The sequence below is a fragment of the Ictidomys tridecemlineatus genome, chromosome 2, assembly GCF_052094955.1.
Source record: "Ictidomys tridecemlineatus isolate mIctTri1 chromosome 2, mIctTri1.hap1, whole genome shotgun sequence".
NCBI classification, from domain to species: domain Eukaryota; kingdom Metazoa; phylum Chordata; class Mammalia; order Rodentia; family Sciuridae; genus Ictidomys; species Ictidomys tridecemlineatus.
In genome coordinates this window covers 153,964,087-153,987,313 of record NC_135478.1, presented here as the reverse complement: position 1 = coordinate 153,987,313, position 23,227 = coordinate 153,964,087, and the positions used below count along the sequence as shown (strand labels likewise).

At 36.1% G+C, this 23,227-nt stretch overlaps 2 protein-coding genes across 2 annotated transcripts in view; one reads left to right on the top strand and one right to left on the bottom strand.

The window, feature by feature from the left end:
• Nucleotides 1-20,728, bottom strand: part of Macc1 (MET transcriptional regulator MACC1) — a 185,840-nt gene extending 165,112 nt beyond the window's left edge. The window contains exon 1 of the mRNA XM_078039982.1: nt 20,483-20,728. Within this exon, the coding sequence (XP_077896108.1) occupies nt 20,483-20,548 (66 nt within the window). The 5' untranslated portion in view covers nt 20,549-20,728. The remainder of the gene's footprint in view (nt 1-20,482) is intronic.
• A 2,146-nt stretch (nt 20,729-22,874) lies between these two features.
• The window catches only part of Itgb8 (integrin subunit beta 8), a 95,287-nt gene continuing 94,934 nt past the window's right edge, over nt 22,875-23,227 (top strand). The window contains exon 1 of the mRNA XM_021728749.3: nt 22,875-23,211. Coding sequence (XP_021584424.1) covers nt 23,193-23,211 — 19 coding nt within the window. The 5' untranslated portion in view covers nt 22,875-23,192. The remainder of the gene's footprint in view (nt 23,212-23,227) is intronic.

Sequence of the window (23,227 nt, the reverse complement as noted above, 5' to 3'; positions counted from 1 at the left end):
CTCTCTGTACCCTTAGTAAGTTTACTGAGAAAGAAATAATGAAAATAGTGCATTCACAAAAGCCACACACACACAGAGTGTGAGAGATAAAGAGAGAGAGAGAGAGAGAGAGAGAGAGAGAGAGAGAGAGAGAGAGAGACTCATAGATCACATTAACCAAGACATAAAGACCTCTACAATGAAAATTAAAGAACATTGAAGAAATTGCAGAAGATGGTAAAAGGTATAAAATTTTCCATGTTCACGAATTGAAAAAATTAATATTGTTAAAATGTCCATACTACCATATGCATTTTCCATGGAAATGACATCATATTTTTGTAAAGAAAAATCCTAAAATTCATATATAAGCACAAAAGACTTGAAATAGTCAAAGTAATCTTGAGCAAAAAGAGCAAAACTAGAGCATCTCAATACCTGACTTCAAGACCTATTACAAAGCCATGGTGATCAAAACATCATGGTATTGACATAGAAACAGACACATAGAACAATGGAACAGAATAGAGGGCTCAGAAATAAATCCATGCATCTCTAGCCAAATGATTCTCTATAAAGAGACTAAAAACCTACACTGGAGAGAGAACAGCCCCTTACACATTGTGATGAGAAAACTGGATACCCAAATGTAAAAGATGGAAACTTAACCCTATATTTCACCCCATACAAAAACTGACTCACAGTGCACCAAAGACCTTAGTGTAAGATCTGAAATTCTGAAACTATTAAAGGAAAACATAAGTGAAGCACTTGAAGTATAAGTACAGACAGGACAGGATTTACTGGACAGGATTCCAAAAGCACTGAAAGCAAAGCCCAAGCTGACAAATGGGATCATGTTAAACGAAATTGTTTCAGAACAGAGTAGGAGACAAATCAACAGAGTAAAGAGACAGTCGACAGAATAGGAGAAAGATCTTTGCCAGCTATTCATTGAACAAAGGGTTAATATCCAAAATATGTAAAGAATTCAAAGAACAACAACAACAAAAAAAAAAAAACCTCAAGTAATAAATGTTTAAATGGGCAAAAGATCTGAATGGACACTTCTCAAATAAAAGTGGAAAAATTATACATTTTAATATGTCCAATATCATTAGCTATCAGGGAAATGCAAATAAAAATTACAATGAGATGCTTTTTCAATCCAGTTAGAATATTGATTATCAAAAACAACAGCAACAAAACAATTGATAGTGAGAATATGGAGAAAATGGAAACCTTTTACACTGTTGTTGAGAAGGTAAAATAGTACAGCCATTATGGAGAATAGAATGGTGCCTTCAAAAACCAAAAAACAGAACTCTCATATGATCCAGTAATCCTACTCTTGTGTATATATATCCATAGGAAATGAAGTCATACAAAAATATGTCTACATACCTATATTTATTGAGGTACTATTCACAGTATTTAAGAAATGGAATCAGTTCAGGTGTCCATCAACAGATGAATGGATAAAGAAAATATGATATAACCATAAAGGAAGGGGAATCCTGACATTTGCAGTTAACTGGATGGGAGAGAGAGGGTGGATGAAGCATGATCAATACATGATATATATATGTGTGGAAACACCACAATGAATCCATTACATTTTACAATAAATATGTGTTGATAATGATTATAATGATAAAAAAGGAAAGCAAGCTCATATAGATACTTAAATTACTTTTACACTATAAAATTTAAGGTAATGTGTAATGTCTCATCCTTTGGAAGCTGAAATAAAAATTCAGTCATGTATAAGGTTCTTTCCTCAAGGCCTATTCTGAGTTGGTTAATTAACACAGTTCCCCTTCTCTGTGCATATAGTGATTTGAACTTAAAGATTGCTCCTAAGGAAATGCCCCTTTTTTGGTAGATGGATATTTATTTAACAAAATGTTGTTTATTATTTTACTTTATTAGCCTATGAGTACAAAAAAAAAAAATTCTAATATGGGAGTCCTTTTTACGGACCTGGGCAGCTGGAGTCTAACAAAGAGCACAGGATAGTGAGTGAGAGTGGCAGTTGAATGACTAACTTCAATATAGTGATTAGAAGCAAGAATAATGCTGTCAGAGATGAAGCTGGAAACTAGTTAAAGTGGTAAGGACAGGCTGGGGATGTGGCTCAAGCGGTAGCGCGCCATGCCTGGCATGCGTGCGGCCCGGGGTTCGATCCTCAGCACCACATACCAACAAGGATGTTGTATCCGCTGAGAACTAAAAAATAAATATTAAAAAAAAAAATTCTCTCTCTCTCTCTCTCTCTCTCTCTCTCTCTCTCTCTCTCTCTCTCTCTCTCTCTCTCTCTCTCCCCTCTCTCACTCTCTCTTAAAAAAAAAGTGGTAAGGACAGATTTTGATAAGCTGTATGTTATTATTACAGAGAGAAAGAGTCTAATATAAACTGACCTCAACTTTGATTTGTGTAAAGTTGACTAGCAAATTAAGGGAGAATGAAGGGGTAGAGAAGAGCAAGTGGGGACTAACTCTAAATGTTAACAGAAAGGAATTGGTCTTTAAGTAGAAAACTTTTAAATAAAAATTACCATAAAACAATACCTAACAATTATAATTAAGATGATTTCTTCAAGCAGATGAATGCCTACTGATGCAAAGAACAAGTTGGAACTTAAAACTAGTGAGTGCTATCAAAGATCATCATGCCTACTTTGAAGTGTTTTATCCTTTCCTGTGTTTCTAGAGCTGAAAGAGGAATATGTTGGCTATGATCTAAATTCTCATTTGAGAGCACAATGAAAGAGAGGAAGAGCATACTAGCACTCCAGGAAGACATACCTTCTGCTAGATGTTGCAAGAATAAGGCATAAGTGGCCTTTATTCTGAGGTCTGTGTCAACTTTGAGTGGAGTTTCTAATTGCACAGAAACATTGGACAGTTTTGACATCTTTATTATGCTCTCTGATGTCTTTAAAAGCTATCGTCTTGTTTAAAGATGACTTATTTAAAGATTAGAACTATCTTTACTTTAGTGGCAAAAGTAATTAATCACAGAACCAAAACAGTTATCTTGCCAGGTCTGGTTCTTTCCCATTTAAATCACCAATTGTCAAATTGAATCTAAATTAAAATCTGGTTCTTTAATGATATTAACATTCACATGCTTTTTTTTCTGAGGCCCAATTCTGTTTTTTTTTTGTATTTGCTTTGCACTGAATTAATATATTTTAAATAGGCTGTTCTACATGACCACTTTCAAATAAGATCATAAATTCTCATAAAAGCAGACTAAGGAATTCATAATCATAGCTCTTGGTCGCCACCTAAAGGTTTGTTTCTTGTTTTATTTTACATGAGACCTACTGTGCATTCTTTTTATAATACAATTGTTGTGGTTTCTATATAAGTATAGGGTAAAGAGACTTATTTTAGCATTTTTTTACTTTTATGAATTTAAAGGAAAAGCATATGTAATTGTGTCTACTTTTCATTTTATCTTGTACTAAAAAGCAATTTAAACTAGGTCCTCTAAGTGGTTAAGAATTTTCCATTTGTTCAAGAAATAGTTAGTTTGTCTTCATTATGTACCACACTCACTCTTAGGTCCACTTTTGAAATAGAGATGTAATTAAGTTATGGTCTCTGACTGCAAGAAGCAGGCAATAGTTATTTATGTAAGAAGCATAATTAATCACAGCCTCCTCCTTTGTCATAATCTGTATATAAATTACCTTTAATAGTATACCAGTGAGTAAATCTAAAAGAAGCTTAAACAGAGAAATATTTCTCATTTCCAACTTTCTAAGGTCAGTTCAACTAAATACATGTTTTTTTTTTGCCATGTATAATGTAAATGTTAAATACCTCAACTTCCATAGAGAACATTAATAATAGGTATAATCTGTTGGCTATGTTTGAGAATAGATGAGATATTAGCATTAATGATTCCCTGCCCAAATCCTATTTTCATTCCATTTATTCCCTCTTAAGAAACGTTTGATTGATAAAGCCAGCTATCTCCAACTTCTTACTTGGAATTTTACAAAGTCAAGTTTGGAGAATGGAATCAGGGCTATCTATGATACTATAATGAAAAGTTAGGTATGATTTCTACAAACTTCTCATTCCAAAGTCCATATGGCTAGAACATTTATGTATCACCTAAGTTCTTGTTAAACATGTAGATGTGTTATATGAGCACATGAACTTGCCATTTTAAATTCCAAGCAGTTAGCCTTTGTTTCATTTATAGAACACCATTCATTTAATCAGAAAATATTTATTAGGATCCTACTGTGAGTCAAGCATCTCCATTGACATGTTCAGTAAAGTGCACCAGGCTTTGTTCTAACGAGAGCTTTCGAAGGAAACAGAAAATAAATACGTAAGTAAAAATGTTCTGATATGACTCAAAGAAACCAGAGATAGATAGAGAATAATGTTGGAGTGAGACAGTACCACATTAGATAGGAAAGTCAAGAAAGCGCACTCTGAGTAGGCGACATTTAAACAGAGACCTGAGGAATAGGAGCCAGCTCTGCCACGAACAGAAAGAGCCAGAGAGATTGTGCGTGCAAAATCTAAAATGCTAAGAGAGAACCAAAGGGAAACAGAGAAGAGTGACACAAAGGAGTGTCATGGGATGGGATGAGAGAAGTAAGAAGGAGCCAAACCAGGCATGGGTTTGAAAGCCACAGTAAGAACTTGGGGTTTCATGTCAAAGAGAATGGAAAGCCACAGCAGCGGGTTGAAGAGGGGAGTAATTTGATCTGCTGGCTGCGTGCAGAAGGGATTGGAAGCAGCCCAGAGCACAGGAAAATAGAGCTGAATTACAGAAATACAGAAGAGAGAGAAGGTGATGATGGTGATGGGAAACAAAGATGGTAGTGGTGGAGGCAAAGAGAAATGAACACATTGGAAATGAGTTTGGGAGCTGGAATCAATAGGACTTAGTGGCAGATCATGTGACCCCTGGGTTTCTTGCATTTGCTGCTATCACCATAGCTTTGAGATGCTGATATAGTTTTCTATATTAGATTTAGATTTCCTTGTTAAATTTTATGTCATAAACTTTTAATTTAGCTAAGTTTTGAGGAAATATCTTATTAATAATTTTTTTTAAAGAGAGAGAGAATCTTTTTTGTAGATGGACACAACACAATGCCTTTATTTTTATGTGCTGCTGAGGATCAAACCCAGATCCTGCCCATACTAGGCGAGCGCTCTACCGCTGAGCCACAATCCCAGCCCTTGAGGAAATATTTTAATAAAAAGACCACTTTGTAATCAAGAAGGAAACTATTATTATCTAGTATTTTCTGCACATGCTGTAATACCCCCCCCACACACACACACACAAATCATTTTATAGATAATGGAAGTCTATCTTTTAAGTCAGCAAAGATTATTTAAAATATGTTCAAGGAATTCTGTCTAATTTTTCAACATTTCCCTAATATCTTAAATAGAATTTATTTAGTATAAATTTAGCTTTTTATAAGCTCAAATTAATCCCAGTAACATAATGGGCCCCATAAAAATAGTGAGTTCCCCTATTTTGAAAAATTGAATGCTATTCTGAATTTAAATAATTAAATTTTCATCTTGTTGCCTCGGCTGCTTTGGGGCTCATTGTTCCTCACTGTAGTCGCCGACTTCTGAGCCATTCTTATGTGCTGTTCCCCTATATTGGAAACTAGCAACTTGCTGTCACGTTTTCATGCAAGCCAACTGTCATTAGGCTCCAAGTAAAGGATATAAAGTTTTGTTTTCTATTTTGATTGTGCATAAGTCTTTTTTCATATGCTGATTTCTCAAGTATATTTTAGGATATTGAAGTTGCTTGATCAGCAACATTTTTGTCAGAGAAATGTCCCTATACTAGCATTTTATTTCCCACATTTTCATAAGTCTCCTTGAAAATGGAATTCACATTACCATATACATTATCATTTTAAGTTACTACAAAGGCTCCTCCCTTATGATATAGCTTCAACTACATCATTTTAAATGTTAGTTTCTAATCTTATGCCTAAAGTGTAGTTTTCAAGTGTCATAAGAAAGCATATAATATTTGATCATAAAAATAGACTTAAAAAAATAATTCCAATGCCTTGACACAGACTATAATGTTATCTTTTTTTTTTCACTTTGACATGGCATGGAAACTCAAATAAATCAAATGGTCACAAGACCTTAATCAACAACACCCTTTTCAAATTGTCTTTTGACAAGCAACATGTACATATTATATATCTAAAGGCAACATTTCAAAGTTGCTCTTCAAAATAGGTACATTCTTTAAAACTATCTCTGTATCATTGCTTGGTTTCATAAAAGAAAATGTGTGAATGTGTAATGAAAATATATGCATGATCAAAGAATTAGTATAAACAAAGAACATTCTTAACATGCATAAAAATTACTTTGAGTGCCTATTGAAACAGATCCCAGCTGTCCTTGGCAAACCTGCCAAATGATATCCTTGAGCGAGAGATCCAAAAATTGGCATTAGAAGCAAATATTTCCCAGCCGATTGATACAGGTGTTTCTTAGAAGAGTCTTTAGATGGCAGTGTGATTGACCCAGTGTAAGCAGTCCTTAATGATTAACTTTTTCAAATTTGTGGCGTTTAATTTTCCAAGATGACCCTTTCAATGTATAATTATACTGCCCTATATATTCTTCCTGTAAGATAATATCAACATCCACCAAATGATGAAATTTAAGCTACCTCTCCTTGATTCTGGATAGACTTTGGATTGTGTGAAAGTGATACTATGTGACTGCTAAGACCAGCTATGCAATATAGCTTCCATTGGTTCTCTTGGGTTGCTTGCCCTTGGACTAGCCACCATATTGTGAAAAGCCAAGATGCCACATGGAAGAGAGTCGTGTGAAGGTCTTTGTGCGCTTCAGTAGGCAGTCAACAACCACCAAAATGTGAGTGACTGAGCCTTTAGCTGATTCTAGCCTCTAGGTTTAGGTTATCCTACCAAAACAAAGAAAAACTCCTCACCTAGCTCTGGGAAAATTTTAGGTTTGTGAATATGACTAATGTTGTCATTGTTAGAAGTTAAAATGGTTTATTATGCAGCAAAGCCAGAAAAAAATTTCAAGTACTTCTGCAACTTCTTCAGATGCAATGTAAAGTCCCAGAGAAACCCTCATGCATTCCAGCTTGCATTTAAAGATTTTCTATTCTACCAGTCAGATCCACAGCCAGCCCCAATCAGTTTATTGGATCCTCCCTTATGAAATTCCCTAGATCTATCCTTCTAATCCAGGAAAGATTTTGCTCCCCACAAAACATTTGGCATTGCATGGGGACATTTAAAGACTGTCACATCTGGAGAGAGATATTCAAATAACCCCTAGTGGGTAGAAACTAGGAATGCTGCTGAACCCTATGATTCCTAGCACAGTCTCTCTCCCAGGAACAAAGAACTAAGAAGCCTATAGAGTGGCAAGGTTAAGCACTCTGACCTAGATCTGGCAACAGCTGTGAGCTACTCTGCACATACTCACAATCTTCTTCACCATCCCATATATCTATTGTTCTCAAACCAGGAATTTAAAAACTTGGCATGTACTGGAGATGGAGGAGAGGATTAGGACAGAAGGATTATCAGGGGGATTTTTAACCTATATAAGCACTAGGTCTGAATGTTTGTGTTCCTCCAAAATTCGAGTGTTGGGATTTAATACACAATGTGACAATATTGTGAAACAGGATCTTTGAGAAGTCATATGGTCATGAAGGCCCCCATGAATGGGATTTGTGCTATCTTAAAAGAGGCTTGAGGGAACACTTTTGTTGTTGTTGTTGTTGTTGTTCTGTCATGTACAGCCATGGTTGTAAGCTGCCATCCATGAGGAAGGTGCTTTCACCAGAACTGGGAGCATTATATTTTTGTTGTTTCTACATTAGTCAGTCTAAGAATTTTTGTTATAGCAGTAGGAACGGCCTAAGACAAGTGAAGCTAGGGTACTCAACCACGGCTGCAAATTAAGAGAACCTCTTTTTTCCAAAATACTAGGGCTCAATCCTCAACTCCAGAGATTACAAATTAAATAGCACTGGAAGCCAGTAATTAAAAACAAAACAAAACAAGAACAATGACAACAAAAACCTCTTAGTATCATCCTAATGTGCAATTCTGCACGAGAATTAGACACTTTGGCCTCTACACCTGGACATTATGACTCTTAACTTGAAGAGGAGCATTAGGAAAGTCTAGAAGGTAAAACTGGAAAATCCCAATGGGTGATTTTGACTCTTTTTCCATTCCCCTACTGAGAGCCTTTGCCCTACATGTCCCTCTACATTTAGCCTACCATATTCTGGCAAGAAAAAGACCTGAGTCAAACTCGTCCTTCACTCTTGTGCATGTATTTGGGTGGAAGCAAAATTCTTGTTAAGCCAGTGGGAAGCAACATTTAGTAAATTGTCAACAGCCAAATGATGCACAATGGGTTCAGTATACTGTGTACTTCTCACCAATAAAATCACTTTGTTTGCTAGACTGTCCATTAGTTACCTAAAAAGTATGTAAAACATTAGTCTGCATTCTGAGAATTTCACTACTGGAGTGTCAAGCTAAATCAGATAATTTATGTAATTTACATAGCTAAGAATGATGATAAAAGTTGTTCATAGAACGTGATTCTGCAGATGTCCCATTCATCTCTTTCTAAATAGGACATAGCTTGCCCCCTTGCGATGCAAATGCATTGCCATCTGTCTCAAATTCTAAGCAGATGAAAGTCTGCTCATTAAAAAAAAAAAAAAGATGGGTAGAGAAGGAAAAATGTGAAATAGCCTATTATTATAATAATTACCTCAGCAAAAATGTGTTATTTCATCATGACAATGAGCTTTCTGAACATGTTATTATTACATTACAGTTGTGGTAAAAAGAAACACAATCGAAACTATGTTTTCCTTTCCAAAACATATTCATCAAAGGAAAACACCAATTTAATAAATTTATCAATAACTAACAAGGTCTAACTTTTCTGTTTTTAAGTCTTTACCATTTAAGCCAAAATAAGAATCTTTCATATCACATTTATGCTCACTGACTATCTAGAATAATTTTGAGAGCTACAGTGCATTTGCATATATTACCTAGAAGTCAGCAATGATTAAGCACATTGGTTTTTTATTCAGATTGCCCAGTTTTAAATCCTAATTCCACCATTTATAATGTGGCCTTGGAGAGTTATTTAACTCTTGTGATTTATTTTTCCCCTCTACAAATGGTGAAAATAATAGTACTGAGTTCATAATTCCTTTGAGGACTAAAAGATAAAATGGCTAGAAAATGTTTAGCATATTCCCTGGCACAAAAGATATACTAAGTGAATAAGTATATCTTCATTCCCAAATCCATAATGACAAACTATACTTTTTCTTTAAGCTTCAGGCCTGTATTTCCAACTGCCTTCTGTGTATCTCTATCTGAAATTCCTCAGGCCATTTCAAATTATCTCCCCCCCCCCGCCATAAATATTAGTTTTCCTCTCATATACCCTACAACTCTAATAACTAATGTCATTTTACCAAGATACAGTGAAGTGTTTCAAATGATTTCTCAAGCTATGGAATCCATCTAAATGAAGGTATTATGACAATTATACTTTAAATTGTTATTTTTTTCCTTTTCTAGGGGCATAATTTTTGCTTCAAACAGAGTGTTTAAAATATTTTAAATGACCCTTTAAGTTCTTTATGTACCCTTTAAGTTCTTCAAACCCTTGTTACCTTTTAAACTTTCTAATGTTCTGAAGATTCTTTGTAATGGTTTCTTAATAAAGTGCCTAAGGTGTTCCTGAACATTTTACATAAGTAATAAACCTTGAGGCTGCTCAGTTGTGTGTACACCTTATCTTGAGCAGCTCTCTTATACTATTCTCAGTGTTCATGATGGAGAGTCACATTATTACTTAGCTTCAGGACTTGGACAACTGGGCAAGGTCTATGACTGAGGCCTTTTCTTATAGAGACTGGGAGGGTGAGGTAATGGTGTGGGGTGGATAATAGCCTCAAGTAGATAGAGCTAGGCTAGGCCCAAGTTTGTAGGTTAGAAATTAAATAATCATTTAATAGGATTTAAGAAAATGTAGTTATTCACTGAGATGCCCATTTTTATCTCAGAAGGATCAGAAATACAATAAACAATACTTTCTGAAAACAAAGAAGCACCACTTTTATGCAACTGCTATGAGCACAACATATTTTGGAGGATCCAAAATCAATGGAATATCAAGAAAAACCAAGTCCTCCAAAAACATGAAACTTTCAACTGCAGAAAAGTAAATCCAATTTAATGGGAGAGAAACTGTTATAATTTGAAATTTCTTCCTACACAAAAAATAAAGTACAGAGAGAAGCAGCATAGGAGAGTGCTAAGGACTGAGACCCAGGGCAGGTAAAAGGAATCAGGATGGAGAGATCACTAGTGATATACTTCTGCCACATGCCATTGGTCATAGTGAAGTTCCTATTGCACTGATTTTCATTGTCCACTCAATCTTAAGGAAATTAAGAATTGGAAACTGGACAATGCTCCCTTTGCCCATTGAACCACTAGTACAGGGGTCACAAATGTAAATGATTAGAGGGCTTCTGCATGTAGCATACAGGAGTGAACCCAGCTTGGGTATATGGAAAACAAAAACATCATCATGAAAAATAGTAACTGACTCTTACTAGACAACAGAGAAGGGTGAGGACTATGGCAAACTGGAGAATCAGGACTATGTCTTAAGTGGACAGAAAATATACAGCTCTTGCTTATAGCTCTATGGCAGTTGTCCCCAATATTCTGATTACTTAAGAGCAACTGAAATTAGGATTTTATAAAATCTGATTTTAAAAACTTAGCAAAAAAACATTAATTTTTAAAATCACTCTACGGGTTGATAACTTTAAGAGTCAAAAGACAAGTCTACTGGCAAAATTTGGTCAATGAGCTGCTAAGGTACTAGTCTTCATGATGGGGTTCTAGAACTATTCATGGCCTTTCTTTTTTTTTCCTCTTCCTTCTTTTATTTATTTGATTCTGAGACTTGTGTTTCCCAAGAAGATCCAGAAAGTCCAAATAAAAAGTCAGGAGTGTGTATTTTGGAGGAAAGGGACATTAGTGAACAGCAATCTTAACACTTAATAATTAGTCCAATATGTGAAATTTTAATTAAAGAGCAATTTTTATATTAATTGTGCTAAATTTGTCAGGATAGATTGTGGCTAACTTAAAACCAATATCCTTTCCCTTGGTCATTTGGTCTCCTTTAAACTTAAATGTACTATATGTTTTCTATTCTCCATACCCCTCTCTACTCTCTCTGTGTCCCAGGAACCTAGGATAGTATAGATTGCATCAAGGGACTATTTTTCCTCTGGCTTCCACTGTGTTTGGCCTCCCTGAGGACACTGGTAGGACTTAGGAGGGTAGGAAGAAATCAGGAGTCTGGGCATTCATTGGCCTGCTTTTTTACAGCTGGTCAATGGCTCCCTTCTTCCTATCTGGAGGTCCTCTTTATATAGACCCCCGTGTGTGTGTGTGTGTGTGTGTGTGTGTGTGTGTGTGTGTCCTTTGAAATATTGACTTTTGGGCTGGGAATGTGGCTTAGTGGTAGAGTGCTTGCTCAGCATGCATGAGGCCGTGGGATCAATCCCCAAAACCACACCGAAAGAAAGAAAGAAAGAAAGAAAGAAAGAAAGAAAGAAAGAAAGAAAGAAAGAAAGAAAAAGAAAGAAAGAAAGAAAGAAAGAAAGAAAGAAAGAAAGAAAGAAAGAAAGAAAGAAAGAAAGAAAGAAAGAAAGAAAGAAAGAAAGAAATATTGACTTTTTTTGTCCCCTTCAAGCCAGGGGTGCTAAAGTCTCCATAATTTTATAAGCCTCAGGTGACTATACTATCTTTTGTTTTATTTTTTCCCTTAAAACTGGTCCTACAGACCTCAAAACACCAGCTTGATTCTGCTTTGTTTCCTTCTGGGAGCCTAAATTAAAAAGCCATTTCAAAGGACACAATCATTTCCCAGGGCTGGGATCTTAACTGGGCAAAGTTTTTCATCAAGCCCTTTAATTCTTCTTTCTCTGGGATTTTTGGCTGGCCTTGTCTTCCTCTGTATTTAGACTAGAAAGTCTCCTCCCAACCAGACCAGCCACACCCACTCTTTCCTTTTTACTAGTTGTCAGAAAGCTTTTTCTAAACACCAAACTTTAGGATATAATGGAAGAGATGCTTTCATATTCTTCTGGTTGGCGGATGAGTCTGTACAATCATTGGGGAAGTTATTTGACAGTAAGTGTTGAGAGCCTTGAGAGTCTACCTTTGACCCAGGAACTTCACCTTGGAGACTTTCTTAAGGGAAGAATATTAAATATTCAAGAATTTGTATAAATATTGCATTAGCTTTTCATTACTATTACCAAAATACCTGACATAAACAACTTAAAGGAAGAAAGACATAATTTTGGTTCATGATTTCAGAGGTTTCAGTCCATGGTTATCTGGCTCCAATGCTTTGGGCACAAGGTGAGGTACTTTCTACCATATCATGTTGGAAGGATTATGCTCAGTTTTATGTGTGTGTGTGTGTGTGTGTGTGTGTGTGTGTGTGTGTGTGTGTGTGTGTGTGAGAGAGAGAGAGAGAGAGAGAGAGAGAGAGAGAATATCCTTCCATGACATATCTCCTGTTACCTATTTCCTCCAAGTAAGTCCCACCTCCTACAGTTTCCATCACCTCCTAATAGTCCATTCAGATTATCAATCCATCAAGTGGATTAATCCACTGATGAAACTAGAGCCCTCTTGATACGATCATTTCCTAAAAGCCCCACCTCTGCACATGGCTGCATTGGGGACCAAGCCTTCAACACTGAATCTTTGGGGGACTATTCATACCTAAACTATAACAAATATGGTTGCGAACTATAAATGAGGCACATCCAATTAGAGGATATACCAAGTGCCTTCTGTTTAGCCTATCAGCTTGTCTCTCCAACTACTCTCTGCCCTGAGAGACCAGCCTTCCTAATACTCAGTCTAGGGATTTACTACCCTCTTGACTTTGGGATGAGCTCACCAATGATATGTCTTTGTAGGAAATTAAGCAAGACAAGAAGAGTAAAGTAGAAATAGTTAACCTTGTCCCTATCCTGCAGAAGACCTCAGGCTTACTGGGACCCTTGAAAAAAAGTGAAAGTGCTTGTACAGTGACCCTATCCTCAATTCAGTCTCCCCAAGTTCCAGTAAAGAGCTCTTCTCCTGCCCTTTAAAGCCTAAGAATGGTGAGTCCCCTCCCCCTGTTTTTATTTCAGGGATATGGTACTATCACTGACTCAGTATCTCAGGTTTGTAAATAGTTTCTTAGTTAGCAAATCCTCCCTAAATTATCCAATTTAGATATGTTTCACCACCAAGAATCTGGTGGAATCAATAGCATATTTACGTACATGGGGCAACAAGTATTATCCACAACAGACTAATTCCTAACACAGAAGATATTTATGAGGAATACAACAACATTTATAAATCCAGTATGAAGACAGCTATATAAAAGTAAAGCAAACGAAATTCATCATGAAAATGCCATTAATCTTCTAAGTATGAACATATAGCCTTCTAATGCAAAAAGAAGTAATGACTTAAAAGTGAAGGCATTGTAAGAACATGCCCAGAGGAATCTGGAAAGACCGCAGAAGTGAAATGAGCAATGATTCTTGACGATCACACAGGACAAGTAAGAAAAAGGGGAAAAACATGTCTGGCAGAGAATGAAGCCTATGAAAAGGCAAGTGAAAGTCCAGAAGAAGGCCAGGACTCTGCTCTGGAGTTGGAGTTGGGAAGGGGCAGGGGAATTTTATAGAAAAGGGCACTGGGAATGTGATTTGGGGTCAGAATGTCCACAGTTTCATTGTTGGTGATAAATGTCCACTTTATGGCCTGGGAGAAGGCAAGGAGTGGAATAAAATGAATCATAGGTAGGTTTAAGGATAGGATAACTATTATAGACTTGGATTTGAGAAAAAATGCTCTTCAAGCACACTGGAGAAGGGGTGGTTGGGAGTTTCAGAGAAGGATGACAAAGCCTATACTAAGGAGATTTGCTGAAAAGAGTAGAGAGGCTAGGCATGGTGGTGTATGGCCTGTAATCCCAGTGGCTCGGGAGGCTGAGGCAGGAGGACTGCAAGTTTAAAGCTAGCCTCAGCAACTCAGCAAAATCCTAAGCAACTCAGCAAGATCCTGTCTCTAAATAAAATAGAAAACAGGACTGGGGATGTGGCTAAGTGGTTAAGTGCCCCTGGGCTCAATCCCTGGTACCCCCCCACCAGAGAGAGAGAGAGACAGAGAGACAGACAGACAGACAGTAGAGAGAAAAGATATGGATACTTCACTAAAATGGAATTTACATAATTCATAAACTATTAATATTCAAAAGCACCCAAAAGAATGAACAATCAGAAGACATTAAGAAAAGAGTCATGACTTATGTTCAATATACTATAGTGTTCTTCAAGGAGGAGACAGAAAATCTAACAGGGTTAATCCAGATTCCTAGGTCAGATGTGCTCACCCACTGAAAAGAGATGGATATCGATCTCTGTGATCATGTCTTGGTGCTGACACCTCTGGGCAGGGTCAGGCTGTTGCCCCTGCTTTCTGCTGAAGTCATGGTCCCATCTCTTTAACAATATTCCCCAGGTCATTATGAATTACTAATCACTGGGGAATGGGGAAGTGACTTAAAGGGACATGCTTTTAATGATTTTCAAAATAATACATTGTTAGCCTTTCCACCAAATACTTGTTCCATATTCTATTTGGATGGATTAAAAATTTATATAAATATCCAGCCATCCATTATATACTATACTTACTCATCTATTCTTTCTTTCCTTTTTTTTTCCAAAAAGAAAGTCAGAAATGAATGTCCTGTAATACTCAACTAACCAGGAATAACTAGCATGATGTTTATTAAGCAACTAATGCCAAGCTGTAGTTGTGCTAAGTCCTGGGGACTCAACATAGAATTAAATAAGTTTCTGCTATTTTAGCAACTCCGACTTGGAAAATGAGAAATAGTTTAACTATTGAGCTTAAAGTGGAAAAATAGCTGAAATATAAGCAGAACACATCATAGGGAGGGGCAAATTAGGGACAAGCAAATATACCTTGGAGTAGCAGCCATGCTGCCTAGAGTTGGTGAAGCTCACATTGGAAATGGGAAGTCTTACATAGAATGTGGAGAAAACCACTTTCCAGAAAAGTGTATGGGTAAAGGAGAAAAGGTCAGAAAACCCATGGTGAATTCTTGGAGCAGCAGATGATTCTGTGTAAGAGGAGAGTTGACAGTGTCATATTTCAAAGGTGATTATCATTGAAGTTTCAAGGAGATGGGCTGGATGAGTCTGATGTGAAATAGGCATGGATTTTTTAGTATGATTTAAGTATATTAATTTCAGGGAAGAGATAAACATTTTCATTTTGAAAAGATGACCTTCTATAAGGACCTATAAGGACCAGTTTGAGGTTAACTAAGTGTTAATGGTGGAAAGATCTTCATTACAGAAGGATTGCAGCTGATAAGTCACAGACCAATGTTATCTAGCATATACCCATAAAAGGGAAAAATAATACCTAGGGTATGCTCGATTCTTTTCTGTTGCCTTACCTTGTGAGGATTCTAATGTTAAAAAATAAAAATAAAATAAAAGGTTCCATCTTTCACTGCACTTGCATATCATATTGAAATGCACATCTTTATAAATTCCTTGTATTTCTGGATCATTAAAGGATTAATTTATGTGACCTGGGATGAGTGTTTGAAATATTTTAAAAGATTTTATTACATATGATCAACAGATTCCAAGAAGGTTAGACACAATTTACAATCCCACCATAAATGCATTCTTATTTCAACCCTCTATTGCTAACATTAAGTGTTATCATTCTGAAAAAAGTCTTTGAGCATCTGATGTGTGAAAGTGGCATCTTATTTCTTTTCTTGGGAGGGTTGGGGTTGCAGGGGTACCTGGATTGAACCCAGGGTTACTTTAGCACTGAGCTGCATCCCCTGCCCCCACCATTTTTTTTTTTTTTTTTGTGACAGGGTCTTGCTGAATTGCTTAGGGCCTTGTTAAATTGCAGAGTCTGCTTTGAATTTGTGATCCTCCTGCCTCGGTCTCCAGTCATTGAGATTATAGGCAGTCACTGGGATTATAGGCGTGCATTAGCACGCCTGGCTCATTTCTTAAATTAGTGTTTTTGGATGTCTAATGAAGCTGAACTTTTCCCATGTGTCTTTAAGCATTTGTATTCTCTATCCTTTTTAGACATTCCCTATCCTTTTTAACTATTGTAGACTAAATGTTTCTAATTCATATGTATGGGCATACTGTATGGTTTGCATTTTTAATGCTCCTCTGCAATATTTAGAAGCATATAATTTAAAAAATCATCCAACTTGTCAGTTTGTTCTTTTGAAATTGAATAAATTATTTTTACATTTATAAAGAAATTTTATTCCAGCATTAGAAAAAAAGTGTCACATACAGTCTTATAGTTTTACACTAAACCTTTTATTCCATCATAAAGTAAGTTTCTGAATTAAGTCTCTTTTCCAGAGAGCTAACAATTGTCCCAACATCATTTATTGAATAGTTAATCTCCTCTCCACTGACCACTGAACCATGTTTTTTGTTATGTGAAATTATTACTTATTTTAAGTTCTATTCTTGAGTTACCCTATTTACCAATTCACCAACTGAGTCGTTTCTTTTTCCAAATCAGATTACAACATCTTTGAGAAAAAGGATTAGGTTTCATTGATGCTTTTATTTTCTATAGGGCCTATCACTTTACACATAGCAAATGTTCAATAAATATTTATATGTTTTTTTAAATGAGTGCTTAAATCAAACATCCTGTGCCTCATTTACAAAGAATTTCCTCGCTATGTTAAAAGGTCACATTCTTCAAGGTGAAACATGAAGTAATTTTGAAATTAGAGAAGGGGGCTGAGAATGGCAGTGTTCCAAGTATAAAAATTCCATGTGAATTTGATTAGAATAATTTAAATTTTGTGGTGACTTCACTCTCCAGAGGCCATGTGATCATGAGAAAATGCTCAGAGGGAGAATTGTAGTCTTGGGCTCATTCTGAGTTATTGAGGTTTAGAAAGCCCTTTAGCTGTGCAATGATGTGCAAATCAGTCCACATTCCACAGTGGCTCAGCAGACTTCTGTCAATGGTGAAAGATTGTCTTTATAATGCCTGCTGATACCTCTATTTGAGAGAACTAGATGTAGGGTCTTAAAACCACTATATGTTGAAAGCCATGACATTTAATACTACAAGTTCATTTATACTCCTAACTATACATAAGTTTAAACATGCTAAATTTTAATTAAAAGGCACTATTTAAGTATGCATGCCCCTGTAATGTACACATAAGTGAAGTTGTCATGTAGTTGTATATCAAACTGCAGAAGAATGATTTCAGACTGAAAAAATGACAGAAGAATTTTGTTGGATTAAGTAAACATAAAACTAGATTGCAATAAAGTACGCTGGAGGTATAGACTTCCATATGAAGACATACTAGCTCTATCAATGTGAGTAAAGAATTGTAGAGTTACTGGGAAAAGAAAGGTATATATTCGGCAAAACCAAAGATATTTGTTATTTTTCTGACAATGTACAAGTATGAAAATAAATATTTATGTATTTTCAATGTTACGTATATTGTGAAGCTAAAAAGAATCCTAACTACCATTATCAAAATCCTTGGGTTAGTGCATTGTGAATTCTAACTTGTTTCTCTCATGATCTATCTTTTGATTTTCACAATCATTTTGTTGGGTAAATTTTTTTTGTGTGGTGTGCTCATGTTCTTGTAGACTATTTTTTTTTTTAGATTAGGCTTCAGATTCACATCAAAATTTAAGAGAAAGTACAAACAGTTTCTATACATCCTTGCCCCTATATCTGGATAGCGTTTCCTGCTATCAACATCCCACATTACAATGGTACACTGCTGTAACTGATGAACCTACACTATCATGTCATCACCCAAAGCCCATAGTTTACATCTAGGTTCATTCTAGCTATTGTACATCTCTTTGTTGTTTTCGTCAAATGTATCATGACAGGTATCCACCCTTTTAGTATCATACAGAATAGTTTTACTGCCCCAAGAATCCTTTCTGTTCTACTTGTTCATCCCTCCAGCCTGCCCAGCCTCTGACCTTTTTCTTGTCTCCACAATTTTGCTTTTTCCAAAATGTCACATATTTGGAATCACACAGTCTGTAGCCCTTCCTGGTTGACTTAGTAATGCACATTTGAGATCCCTCCATGTATTTTCAATGCTAAATACTTCACTTTTTAGTGCTAAATACTATTCTATTGTCTGAAGGACATCTTTATTGGTTCTAAGTTTGGGCAATTACAATTAAAGCTGATGTAAACATTTATGTGCAAGATTTTGTGTGATCATAGTTTTAAACTTTTTTTAGTAAATACCAAAGAGTACAATTGTTGGATGGTTTAATTTTGTAAGAAAATGCTACACTGTCTTTCTAGAGCAGCTCTGCCGCTTTGCATTGCTGCAAACAGGAATTTATGGTTTCTATTGCTCCACATCAGAATATGGTGTTGTGAGTGTTTTGGAATTTAGCCATTCCAATAAGAAGGAAGTGTTATCTTATTTTAATTTGCAATTTAGTTACTTCACTATTGTTATCACATAAATGAATAAACAGAAGTATAGGAAAATTATTTTCCCATGATTCTAAGAATACTGAGTAGCTTTTTCATATTCCAAAGTCCTTGTGATTTTTATTCTGTGGTTACCTAGCCAGATAAGAATATATATTCATATTTTCATATGCAGGACACCAGGTGTTAATATCCAGTAACTTTTCTTATCTGTATCAGTTTAAGTTCCTCCAGAAGACCCCGAGACCAGGAAATGCCACAAAGCAGTGGGAAATGAGGAGAGAAAGGCAGCCAAAGAGGAAATGTTTGAATCTAGTTATCACTGTGCGCAACTACGATTTACTTCTCAATACTACTGCTCAATATTACTAACAATGTGATGTGTGACAGTGTGAGTGACTCTTTATATTGTTTGAGACTGGTTCAGGATTTATAAATTTATATATCTACAAAAGATTAAAGTTGTTTAGAAACTTTCATAGCAATTTAACATTTTTGTGTCTTCCCTTTTTCTAATAATTAATTTTATTTTATTTTTATTTTTTAAAGTATCTGTCTGTGATTGGGGAAAAAAAAAAACCTCGCCCCCAAATAGTACAGAACATCATGCCCCAAATGATTCCATACAAAGAGCAAGGGAACTGAGGTATTCATACCTCACTTCTTGTCTGATAGGTATACAGTTGAGACAGTATTCGGGAAATTTCACTCCCCAGCACTTCAAGCGGAAGTGCAGTGGAGCAGTGAGCTGACTCAGACATGAGAAGGTCACCTGCTAGAGGTGAGTCAATAAAGCTAAGAAATCCATTCGAATATCATCACGTCTCTACAATTACTGTGAAAATGAATTAAAGGCCAAAGAAGCATTCATTTTCTGTGTGCTATAAAAAGATATAGGAAAACTGGGATTAGGCTATGCACAGATAAAATGCACCATTTAAAGTATCCGTATTTTTCACTGACCCAGGGAAATTAAATAACTTACCCAAAGATGAAGAGATGGTTAGAACTCATTCTTGTGAGTTAGACACTTACTATTGGGGTTTAGGCCTCCTTTATTTTCTGGTCTTATTCAATATTGGTTTCCCAGTTTCCTGCTGATTCTGTGGGCTCCCAATTTCTTTCTAATAATTTTGGTTTTCAGTTATAACAGCCACAATATGACTCTACTATTTGAAACCAAAAGTCATCACTGATAAAAGAGTGATTGAAAATGATCTGATCTCAGATTCATGCCTCATCAGAAATCCTCTTAAAAAATTGAGTTTTGTCTCTTTGTCATTCTGGGTCTCAGTTTCTACATTTATAAAGTGGGAACAGCTCACAAGTTTGATTCTTGGGAAATTAGTCTGCAAGTTGTTCCTGAAAAAAAAAAAAAAAGTTTCTTTTTCTAGAGAACCTAAAACATGTTGGCCTATTTGAGTTTCTGGAAATTTATCCAGGAAAGGATTTAATTTAACTTTAACCCAGAATTTTCCAAGATTAATCATGGCAGTCTTGTTTCAGAAAACATTAACATTTAATAGGCTATCTTGGCAAGAGACATTGATTCCAGCAGTTCATTTGATTTTTTTTTTTTTTTTTGCATGCACCTGATCCTGGACTTTGGCAGTAAACACACATAGAGTCTCTGTACTAACCTTTTATAGTAAGGATGCTTAAACTTCTCTGCATTTAAGGACAATTTAAGGGGCTTTTTTAATAGTATATGTTACTATAGTATAGGTTACTAAGCACTATATACAAGACCTACTAATTCAGAATCTCCTGAAATAGACACAAAGAATTAAAGCTCAGAATTACTCTGTAGGTGATTATGTTGTAGGCCTTCGTCTTCACTCTGTAATATAATGAGAAACACTGTGTCATTGAACATTTTAGTAGAACGTATCTTTCATTGGCTTATGTCCTTTATCATTAGATGAAGTTAGAAGTCATAATCTCAATAATTTACAAGTGAGACCATTCACCATCTCTTATGAGCAATAGATGAGGCAAGTTCATAGACAACTTGTGTGTAACCACTATAAAGCTACTGAGTAGCTATGATCGCAAATTCAGAAAGACATAATATTAAATGTGAATATAGATGCAACCATAGGATCAATAATGTGAGCAAACTTTGGTTAAAGTCTAGATACTCAATAAAAGAAGTGGGTTTTCAATGTCTCCCTTACTCCTGCTACCTACTTATAGTTTCTTTATTCACTATTAACAAAGTTAGTGAAAAATCAAGGTTAAAGAAGTAGCAAAGAAACTTATGTCATCTAGTTTCATGACTTATTAACAACTCAAAGAATCTGATGATAGGAAGTCTGGAATGAATAGCTAAATGTTATTTTTGGACTATCTGTGAATTTCATTTGCTCTCTTTACCACAAGTGATGAAAAATTAGCTGTCAGAAATTTCAAAATTAGACTGCAAAACATGATAGAAAAACAGGAATTAGTGGTGTCATCATGTCTTGAACAGTTTTTTTTCTCTTCAAGTAATATGATGAGAATATGCTGCAATTCTTCACAATATTATATACATTTTTGAAGGAAAAAAACATGTGTTATAGAGATCAATGATATTTATTGGACATAAGCAAACATTGTGTTCCTAGGTTGCTAGCTATATTCACTGTAAGAAAATCCTATAGCTGATTTTCAGGATTTCACAGGAATTTACTTTTATCTTTATAGCTCAAAATGTACAAATAACTTGTTTATAAATAAGTTGCAGGATTACAACCTAACACCTAGAATATTGTGTTTTATTTTATTTTAATAACCAGAGTTACAAACTCTTTCCAACTGGGAAGTGGTGATAAATGGTGCAGTGCTTACTCTTCAACAACTCTATAGAACTGGCATCCTGATATTTATTTGCATGGGCTTCACATCACAAAATGTGCACACCCTTCTTTCTAAATGGCTTCAAACTTTCCAGAAACAAAACTGTGAGCTTCATTTTATTCCTCTTGCTACCCAGTTGGTTTTGTCTTCTATATAGAATATATTAACACCTAAAAATAAACAACAAATAAAATAGCGCATACATTATAAGTTTCACAAAGTTACAGCGATTCTTATTTGCATGTTTATATTTGATTGAATATTGTAACTGCCATTTACAATGTAGTGTAAACAGGTAAAATTTAAAACTACCATCATGTAACTTTGGTGTGACTGTCACTTTATAGAGTGGACTTACATATCTGTGTAAATTGGGAATTTAACCTTTTTTTCTTAATTGCAACATTTGTATTGTTTCAAGGGTGACTGCATTCCTTAGGCTGTGACATCATCTCTGGAAAACATGCATGCTGCCCAACTGAAGAGTCACTAATCAGATCTAGGGGATGTATGTTCAATTTTTCAAGTCTTCACTCCCATCCCAACTATGTTTTCAGGCCCTTCCTTTGAAGCTTCCAAAAACAAAATCATAGCTATTCAAATTTGAAATCAAAAGAAATTTATTAATGATGTAGAGTTTGATTTAATTTTTATTCAGTGTGCATTGCTGGTAGTAGAATTGAATCAGTTTTTGAGGTTCAAGTCTCTCAAAAGGGTCTGCTTTGTAGTTCTAGACCACTTTTTCCAACTGGGCTTCTGGTATGATGAGCTTGTTTTGTGCACCCCAATATGCAATCTACACCTGAGAAAAGGGGGGTTTTCGATGTTGCAGTGTATTAAACAGGTACTTTCCATTCACTCAGTTAATAATCAGAAAACAGAAAGAAAAGAAAGAGAGCCTCCTACTTGTTTTCTTACTCTAAACAAGGAGATGGAAACTATTAAATAAGGAGGGAAACTCCCGCATATTTCACCTTGACCTGGCTGGACTGGTCTGATGTCTGGAAGAGGTGGGTGTTCTATTAAAGAAAACGGATAAGTTACTAGTGGAAAAGTGAGAGGTCAGACTTCAAGATGGGGAAACAACTTCAGCTCCGAAAGGAAAAGGGAACCTTCATTACCCAGTCTCAAACTGGGAACAGTGTCTCGTTTCCAATTCCGGGGGCTGGGTTCCCTTTCTCTCCCTGGACTTAAATGGGTAGTGACAGGACTCGAGATACTCTGCTTCCCCTATTGCTCCAGCCCAACACCGTTTTGCTCCAGCACCTAAATTTCTGAGCTGCAAGCAGTCAATCCCCTCCCACCTTGTCTCCTTAGCTTCTCTCTTGCTCCTTTGCTGCCTTGTGTAACTTCTTTGTTCCGTTTACTGGGAAGGTGGCGATTAAGGTCAAAAGACCCACTGTAACCAGCAAAAGCCCAGAGCCACAAACAGACCCTGGGGAAAAGCAAGGCTGTCCAACTCAGGGGCAAGGCTCTGCGTAAAAGAGTAGCGAGAAATCTCGGCAAGTAGCTCCGGGAACAGCCCCTGCGGAATCGTCCAACTCTCGAAAGGCTGGGGAGACCCGGGACTGCCTCGGGATGGGACAGAGGGCGAGCTGCAAGCAAAGTGGGCAGCGCACACTCGCAGAGCAGAGCACTGGAGGCGGGGAGAGGCCCCTAGACTCCACTTTGTATGCAGCAGCTGCTGGGCAGTGAGTATCTCTGAAC